The following is a 9,353-nucleotide window of genomic DNA, read 5'->3' as shown; positions in this document are numbered from 1 at the left end:
ATATCAAGGAAGTTCTTCTCCAGCAAATCTTGGACAATTTTCTCAGTAGTTTTATTTTTCTCTTCCTGTTCTGGAATTCCAATGACACGTAGGTTATTCCTTTTGATGGTATCCCACATGAACCTTAGTCTTTCTTCATTTTGTTTTGATCTTTTTTCTGATTGATCCCTTTCCAAAGAAGTATTGAGGTATTTGTCTTCAGTCTCACGAATTCTGTCTTCCATTGATTCAATTCTACTCCTTTGCCTGTTCAATGTTTTATCTATTTCTGAAAGTTTAGGATTAATCTTCTGGATTTCTATCTGTAGATTTAGAATAATTTCTAATTTTTCATTTATTTTGTCATTTTTTTCTTGTATTGTCTTTAAAATTGTTCTAGGGTTTTGTCTTTATTTTCCTTAATTTTGTCAGTGTTTTCCTTGATCTGTCTCTTGTTTGTTGAAGGTACTTAAATATAATTGTTTTGAATTCCTTATCAGGGTGTTCCCGTGCTGCTGCTTCCTCAGGGATATGCTCTAGGTCTGTATATTGGTCCCTTACTGCTTTATCTTGCTTCTGTAATGGTCTGTCGTCTCCGAGATATTGTCACATTATCGTATTTATATTTAATTGGTGACTGTATGTTAGAGTGATTCGCCCAAGATTTTCATTGTGTTTTGTTTGAATGTATCTGAGTAAGTGAACAGATGCTCCTCTATTCGCTAATTAGCAGCACTTTTGCACTCACTACCTGTCTCATGGTAGGTGTGATAGTGAATGAGAGTGGGTGCACAGATCTTTGTTAGCTGTTTGTGAAGAGCAGTTAAGGGTGAGTCAGGCTCATTTGAGCTGTTGTATATTATTGGACCAGTTGGTGCAGAAGCATGTGGTGGCCCTCCTTCAGTAGGTGGGGCTGCAGGAGGTGTAAATATGGTTGGGTTTTATGGGCACAGTTGCTATCTCCCGCTCAGTTAGACAAAAACGGTAATAATAATAATAAAATGCAAAAAAGGTGAGAACAAGAGGCCAGAAAACACATACTGCATAAACACACAGGAATAATCACCAAAAAGAGAAAGAAAGAAAAAAAATGAAAGGTAATAAATGAGACAAAATCTTTAAAGAAATATTTTTAAAAGGCAAAATACATATAAATAGAAAAAGAGAAGCAAAACAAAAGCCCACAATATCTGTGAAGGGGGGAATAAGAGAAAAGAGCTATAAAGAAAGAGAATAATGAAGAAAAAAATGGGAAAAATGCAAAAAGAAAAACAAGGGATGGGAAGAACCACAGGAAAGAAGAAAATGGGAACCAGAAAAAGGGAAGAGAAGAAAATCCAAAAACTGGAACCTGGGAATGGAAGAAGAAAGAATAAAAATAAAAAGGAAGAGAAAATAATAATTTAATAACAAAAAAAAACTACTTGGGGTGGGGGTGCAGGGCAGGGCACCAAGGCTCCATCAGAACACACAGACTGGAACAGAATTCCTGCTGGCCTAGAAGGTGGGTTGAGGTGAGGGATAGCCATTCACCAAGAGGGTGTGAGAGTAACAACGGGAATATTATACCTTTTCAATTGTCAGCCTCTGGTATGTCCATACTGTCCTCGGCAAGCGTAGCCTATTCTTAGGTCCCTGGAATCTGAATGAGAGCGCTGTCGCTTTAAATATCCAAAATGGCACACTGCTTGTAAACCTTCAAAATGGCTGTGTCCTCTGGACAGGTGAAAATTCACAGCTCAGTTTGTCTCCTTCTTTGCTGTTTCCCTTTTTAGTCATCAGCCACCAGTGCAGTCATCCATGCAGCCCTTGGCAAGCAGGGCTGATTTTTAGGTTAATTCTCAAGTCCTAACACCACTTGGAAATAATCAAACTGTCCATGCTGTCAGGATAGCTGATAGTCCACAGCTCCATTTGTCTCCTTATTCACTGTTTTCATTCAGGTTCTTTCACTAGTTAGTGTTTAATCCACTTCTGTATCCTTCCTTTCAAAGCTCAGAGCTCCAGGATTATCTTCTGTATCTGTGTCAATTGTTTTTTCTTTTCTTTGTTGAAGAAAGTCTGTGTAGCTTGTCTTCCTAGTCCACCATCTTATCGGAAGTCTGAATAATACATTTTTAAGTTAAATTTACTTTTGGATGTTTGCCATTTTCAGTCAAGGCAGATTAAATAGGTATCAACTACTGATTATCTAAAATTTTCTTATGTAACTTTTTTTTTTTTGCTGTGTTTCATTTCTCAAGGGGATGAATTTTATTTGGTGGAGAAGACAGATCTTGTATCTCTAAGGAGATGGGGGAAGATGGGTGGAGGATAGAGCCTGTTTGTCAGCTCTTTCTTTCATCCTCAGGAGCATTGGCGCCAGCCCGAGCTGGAGCGGCGCTTCTCCCGGGTCCAGGAGGCTGTGCAAGTGCTACGGGGTCTCCGGGCCACATACCAACTCACCAAAGCCCGGCCCCGAGGTAAGACAGGTGCTCAGCACTAGGCCCTTGTGCAAAGAAGAGCCTGGCAAGGAAGAAAGGACAGGCTGGTGGGACAGACTTCAGAGTTGAAAGCACAGGGTGGGGAGGAAGAAGGATGGACACTTGACTTGGAACCCCCTTCCCCCACCCCAGTGCTGCTGCAGAGCTCAGACCCGGATGAGCGGGGCCTCTTTGAGTCCTTCCTGGAGCCCCTTGGCACCCTGAGCTACTGTGGAGCGGTGGGCCTCTTACCGCCGGGTACAGCAGCTCCCTCTAGCTGGGTCCAGGTTCCACTCAGTGACACCGTTCAGATCTTCATGGAGCTGCAGGTGACCAGAGCAGATTGGAGGGGAGGGAGGGAGGGACTGAAATGAAATATGGGTGTGTATGTGGGGGCTCTGTTAAGGTCAGGAGAGGACCTTAGAATGGGAAGGAGGGAGGTGTTGGGTGGCCTGCAGAGTCTGAGCCTTCTTTCATTCTTTTTCCCCAGGGCCTGGTGGATCCCCATACACATCTCTCTCTATTGGCTGCCCAAAGACACAAGTTGCAGAAACAGCTTGAGGGCCTTCTAGCTGCAGCCCCATCCCAAGGGGAGGCAGAGAGGCAGAGGCAGCAAAGGGTGAGGCTGGGCAAGGCTACCCAGGAAGTCCATGGCGCGGGCTCCTGAAGGAGTGTGGTTTGGGAGGAGGGCAGGCCTCATCCCTGGGTCCTCACTGTCTTCTCTCCTTGGCCAGCTTTCTTCCCTCCAAATGGAGCTGTTGAAATTAGACAAGGCGGACTCTCACCTGCGGCAGCTGATGGAAGACTCTCTCAGCTCCAGGAGCTCTGAGCTCTAGCTCTCACATCTTCCCTCCCAGACCTGCCTTTGTGGATAGATTTGTCAGCTTTGGAGTGCTGGCATCTCTGAGATTACTTGCTCCTTCCTCGTGTTGTGAATGAGGAAATGGGCTGGCTAGGTTGAGTGACCGTGGGTGCCTTTGAGAGGTTCACACTCTTGCCCAGCCATCTTGATGTCCACTGTGAAGTTTAGGAATGAGGAAATCCAGATAAACTTTAAAATCCAAAACAGATTTGCCTATGGTCATTTGTCCTCCTCTTCTCCTAGTGGTGACTTTTTTTTTTTTTTAATTTTTATTGTGATTTGGGTGAAAGTTTACAGAGCAAATTCGTTTTCCATACAGCAGTTCATACACATTTTGTTTCATGGCATTGACTGCAATTCCCCATAGTGTAACAGCTCTCTTTGCTGGTGACATTCTTGCCTCAGGTGTTCCCTGAGAGCTTGGTCTGGGAAAAGGGATACCTCTTAGCTTCAGGCTCTTGGGCTTCTGTGGAAGAGTGGGTGCTGGGATGTGCCTGACTCTCTGGGGGAGAGGTCCTTTCTAGTAACAGGGTAGGGCAGGGACACATATTTTCTGGACTTACTGATAATGCTTGGACTTCCATTGGCCCTCTTTTTCTGGCTTTACCCATATGGAAGCTTCTGTGCTCCTTGGCCCTATGCCCACAGGTGCTGAGAGGAGTAGGGACTTCCCCAGGGCCTGAGGGGCTGTGGGGTATGCCAGGGGTTGAGTGTCCCCCACCTCCTGTGCACCCAAGACCAAGGTGCCACAAGCTCTGACTGAGTTACTCAGATATACAGACAACCACCTTAGCCACCCATAGCACTGTCATCTGAGTGGAATTCAGGGACCTGGCCCTTTCACTTCCAAGTCACATTTTGTCTAGAAGCTCTGAGCAGCTACTAGTTATAAAGGGCCTATCATGGGCTGGGTCCTCCATTGGTCAGGTGTACAATGCCATTTAATCCTCCCAGGAACCTAATGGGTAGGTGTTAGCTCCATTTTGGAGATGAAATGTACTCAGGGAATGAAAGTCACTTGTCCAAGGTCTTAGCTGGGATTCAACCCAATAAATGGTACAAGCTCTTCCTGGTGTTGTAACAAACCTTCAAATACAAGGGTGGCTTAGACAAGATGGAATTTTCTTTTGCTGAGGGTAAGTAGTGTAAAACAAAAAAAAAAAACTCCAAAAAACCACTGCCATCAAGTCAGTTCTGACTCATAGCGACCCCCATTGGGTTTTCCCTGTTGGGATTTACCATTCAGCAAATCTTTACAGAAGTAGATTGCCTCATCCTCTGGTTAGCAGTCAAATGCCTCAGGCACTATACCAGCAGAGCTCCTTAAGTAGTGCAGGGCTCTTCAATAATGGGGAGCCTACACCCCTTTTAATCTTAATTTTCTCTCTTTCCAATAAACTTTTCCAACTCTGAGCCCAAGACCTGTAGCTCCTGCCATCATGTCCACATTCCATGAGAGGGAAAAAGAAAAGGAAGTGGGAAATTACCCTTTTTTCCCCTCCAAATTTGATAAATTTGATAAATTGGTAAGTTTTTGAGCACCAATTATGTGCTGGACTTTGTTCTGGAAACCTGGGTTTAACAGAGAATGAAGGATTTCTCCCCTTGGACTTTCATTCTAGCAGGGAGAGTCAGCAATAAACAACATACATAAGTAACTAAACTAGTATGTTTGAAGGTAATAAAGCTTAGTGGTGGGAGGAAAGTTGAGTAAGCCCAGGGGACTCTGGAGTGCATGTGTTGGGGGATAGGTAATAGTGTCAAGTATTCAGGGTAGAACTCATTGTAAAGATGAATTTAAGCAATGACTTGTAGGAGGTGCAGAAATTAGCCAAGTGGATGTCTGGGAGAAGAGTGTTCCAGGTGGAAGAGCTAGAGCAAAATTAAGGTGGGAACATTCTGGAATATTAAACAGTTCAAGGAGACCAGTGTGGTGGGGTAGAGAGTAAAGAGATTAGTGGGAGGTGAAATGGAGATAAAAGGGCAGAGTGAGGAATGGGGAAGGTTCAAAGTGGATAGTGGATCATCTAGGGGTATGCTGTCTAAAATGGTAGCTACTTGGCTATCTAAAATTTAAAGTATAAATTCAGTTCCTCATATTGGTCACATTTTGAGCATCCAATAGCCACATATGGCTGCTGGCTACCATAAAACATTTCTATCATCAGAAAATTCTATTAGAAAGCACTGGCCAAGACCTTGTAGGCCATTGTAAGGATTATAGATTTTTGTGCCGTCTGAAATGGGAGCTCCTTGCCTTTTGAGGGCATTACCAGGAAGTTGCACAGTTCCTTTCTACTTGCATCCCATTGGACAGAACCTAATCACATGGGCATACCGAACTGCAAAAACCAAAAACAAATTCACTGCCGTTGAGTTGGATCTGACTCATAGCGACCCCTCCTTGGGTTTCTGAGGTGGTATCTCTACAGAAGTAGATTGCCCAACCTTCCTTCCGAGGAGTGGCTGGTGGGTTTGAACCGCCAGCCTTCTGGTTAGCAGTCAAATGCCTTAGGCACTACTACACTACCAGAACTACAAAGGAAGCTGGGAAATACACTTTAGTTGGGTAGCTGTATGTTCAGCTAAAATTCACATGACTGAATTCAAAGTGTCTGCCACCCTCAGGTCTGGTGAACCCCAAAACATAATTTTCACTCCCCTGCCCTCTCTTGAGACTTGGGATTTTTTTTTTGTTGTTGTGTGTGTGTGTGTGTGTGTGGTGGGGACAATCAAAATCATACCCTGGTGATCCTAGGCTGAGGAGCAGTTAGCTGTGTGCTCCTCCACCCTCTTGGTGATTCAGACACCTGACCCATGGGTATCACCTGCCATTGGTGCAGGCTAGGAGCAAGTCATGGAGTACTGGTCTCTTCAGTTCCCAGCTGTCTCTCCTCAGGGCTAACTATACCAGAGCAATTGTAAAGGGAGCTGGAAGGAGTTTTGTATGTTTCTGTTTTCACTCTCCCACTTCCTATGGCCCCTTTTCTTTGGGTTCGCTCTGTAGTGAACTCTTGTCTTTTCCACCTTCCTCCAAAGAAGCCACTTTCTAATTTCATATGGTGGTGACAGGAGTTGGCATGTGGAGAATAGAAAGTAATCATATCTATACTGCTAAAGTCTGGGCCGCATGCTTCTATTTCAAGAGAGCCAGTGAGAAGTCTCAAACCTACCAGCCACTCCACAGAAGGAAGATGGGGCAATCTACTTCTGTAAAGATTTACAGCCTTGGAAACCCAGTGGGGGTTGCTATGAGTTGGAATTGACTCCATGGCAGTGAGCTTGAGCTTGGTGAGAAGTCAAGACAGTCTTGAGGAGGGGAGTCAGTTAAGTACTTGTCTTGGGGGAAAAAGTAAGAACCCTGAGCCTTGGGGGAACCCATAGAAACCACACTCACTGCCATCGAGTCGATTCTGACTCATAGCAACCCCCACTGGATTTCCAAGGCTGTAAATCTTATGGAAGCAGATTGCCCCATCTTTCTTCCACAGAGCAGCTGGTGGGTTTGAACCACTGACCTTTTGGTTAGCAGCCAAATGCCTTAACCACTACACAACCAAAGTCTTAGGTAAGGGGACTAGAACTTATAGGTTGGGACCAGATTTCCACCCTGATAACAAAACCACTAAGCATGTCCATTTACATGTGCCAGGCACTGTGGTATGTGCCCTGGGTAGTCTTTCCAACAATCTTATGAAGCAAGAGCTTTTATTCTCCTATTTTGCATATAAGAAATTGGAGTTCTGAGACAATGAGAAATTTGCCCAGACTCAAGATGGGGTCTGTGTGACTACACTTTCACATGGTTAGCCAGTGTGGGCACGGATGACAATCATTTCTCCCCACGATTGGAGCTGAGCTGGCTGTCCTCTCACAATGAGTTGTTGACTTGGTCTCATCTCTCACCTGGCTGCCTCCCACCCTACAACCCACCGCAATATACCTGCATGGATCCCTGGGTCAGGAGACCATGTCCTAGGGGTCTTCTCTCCACATCCCTGCCTGGAGTTCCTGAGTCACCAGCCCCAAAGCTCAAGCAAAGAGAGATGAAATGAAAATCGTGTTTAAGCCAAGACATGTGTCTGGGGGCTTGTGCTCACATTGGAGACCAACCTCTCCACTGTGAGTAGACCAGAGGCAAGTGACTTCATCTGTAAAATAGGATAATGATACCTATTACACTACATTTGTCCCTGGGTAGTGCAAATGGTTAATGCACTTGGCTGCTAACCAAAAGGTTGGTGATTTGACTTCACCCAGAAGTGCCTTGGAAGAAAGGTTTGGTAATCTACTGAAAAGATCAGCCACTCAAAACTCTGTGGAGCACAGTTCTATTCTGACACACACAAGTCTGCCATGAGTCTGAGTCTACTTGACGGCAACTGAGAAACAAATCCCCAAATCCCCACTACATTCAAGATTGCATTAGAATGGGAAAGCATCATGCCTTGCCACAAAATAGGAATTCAATCAGTGTTTCTTTTCTATTTCTATGTGTTTGGAAGCTCGCAAGTGTGCATGTGTGTTCAGTGTGTGTGTGTGGCCTCAGAGAATCAATTCCCAGATTCCTTCTAGGCCTCTGACACTGGTGTGGAGGGAGATAGCCTCTCTGCTCAAACTCTGAGGGGAGAGTCAGACTTGGGGTCTAACTCACTATTCTGTTGGCTTCATGCTAACAGGCAGAATTGACTCAGTTGACTCTTTGAATTCAGCATGTTTACTTCTGCTCCCCAGGGGAGAGCCAGCTGGAAGATAGGGCCAGGACACCCCCTACACACCAGGGGGCAAATGCCTGAGCCAAGAGGGGCACAGGACTTAACTGCTTTCAGACGTTGCAGGTGACATGCCATGGGGATCCTGCATGATGGAGGGTGATGTTGGTCCCTGGTGGGAGGTGAAGGAGGAGGCAGAGCTGGAGAAGACAGAGAGAGAGAGAGAGAGATATAGACCCCCGAGACAGCCAGACACCCACTGAGTGACCCAAACAGACTTAGAAACACACTCCAGAAACACACATGACACACTCGCAGAAACACAGCCCCATCCTTTCTCTACTCAAAAGACCTACCTTCTTGAGCAATCCCAGGAAGCTGGAGTCAGAGGAGGAATTTCCTGGAAGAGATTCCTTCAGTCTTAGTTGCAAAGTCATACTTGGCCCTAGGGACCAAAAGTATGACTGAAGACCCAGCAACTGGTGGTGCAGATGTTTCTCCTGCCCCATATCCCTCAACAGTCCCTCCTCCCTCCTCCCTGAAGCTTAGGTCTAGGGTGCCTCCATCTCTCTCAGTGACCAAAAAGTCCCACTCCTTTTCTCTGGCCTCTTCTTGCCAGGAGACCTGTGTCCAGCCCTGTGGCCCTCACCGGTTCCATATGAGCTGCTGAAGATGGTCAGGAAGAGGAAGAGGGGCAGTGCAGCCCCCATCATGGCCACCTTGTTTCTGGGATGACTGAAGAGATATCCAAAGCCCGGCTGGCCAGCCTGTCTTCCTACACCACATGTACTCCTTAGTGAAGAGATTTGGGGGAGATGGGAAGGGAAAGCTGGGTAACTGGATTTTCCAGTTCTCTCAGTATGGTTTCTAGGACTCTGGAGAGGGCCATTCACTGGGTTCTTGAGGAAAGTAGAGGGTGATTCTCTCCTTCCTCAACCCTGCACCTCACCCCCTCCTGGAGGCCCCTGGGTCTTCCCAAGAGGGAAGACTGGATGGGGAGTTGTTCCTCCTGCAGGTGTTTGGGCCCCACCCAGGCCTGGGCTTCTCGTTGCTCTTTAAGGATTAATTATTAACTGCCATTAATTTCTATCAATCATGCCACCGAAGGGCTCAGGAATGTGGGCCCAAAAGGGAGGGGTAGATTAGCCAAGTTTCTTCCCAAACCCAAGTGTCCCACTCCCCTTCAGCTACCATGACTTTTAGGTTAGGAATCTGAGTAATCGGGAACTTTAACCTTTGAATATTTTGTTTTAGTTACTCTAACACATCCTAGGGACTCAGGTGGAGGCATGACTTTCCATCAAATACTCCTCCCATCCCCTGCTTTGCGTACTCACA

The 9,353-nt window shown here is 45.8% G+C and overlaps 2 protein-coding genes across 2 annotated transcripts in view; one reads left to right on the top strand and one right to left on the bottom strand.

Moving 5' to 3' along the window:
- VARS2 (valyl-tRNA synthetase 2, mitochondrial) overlaps nucleotides 1-3,277 on the top strand; it is a 30,609-nt gene extending 27,332 nt beyond the window's left edge. The window contains 4 exon segments of the mRNA XM_042782371.1: nucleotides 2,330-2,441; nucleotides 2,595-2,770; nucleotides 2,932-3,060; nucleotides 3,176-3,277. Of these exon segments, the coding sequence (XP_042638305.1) occupies nucleotides 2,330-2,441; nucleotides 2,595-2,770; nucleotides 2,932-3,060; nucleotides 3,176-3,277 (519 nt within the window).
- A 4,851-nt stretch (nucleotides 3,278-8,128) lies between these two features.
- On the bottom strand, nucleotides 8,129-8,725 carry SFTA2 (surfactant associated 2). The gene is made up of 3 exons (XM_007951467.1): nucleotides 8,665-8,725; nucleotides 8,372-8,460; nucleotides 8,129-8,215 (listed from the first exon to the last, which is right to left on the bottom strand). The coding sequence occupies exons 1-3, from the start codon at nucleotides 8,723-8,725 to the stop codon at nucleotides 8,129-8,131; spliced, it is 237 nt and encodes a 78-aa protein (XP_007949658.1).
- Between the last annotated feature and the right edge of the window lie 628 nt (nucleotides 8,726-9,353).

Source organism: Orycteropus afer, unplaced genomic scaffold, assembly GCF_000298275.1.
Source record: "Orycteropus afer afer isolate SDZICR_OR568_19922 unplaced genomic scaffold, OryAfe1.0 scaffold00294, whole genome shotgun sequence".
NCBI classification, from domain to species: domain Eukaryota; kingdom Metazoa; phylum Chordata; class Mammalia; order Tubulidentata; family Orycteropodidae; genus Orycteropus; species Orycteropus afer.
This window is presented reverse-complemented; position numbering and strand designations above follow the sequence as displayed.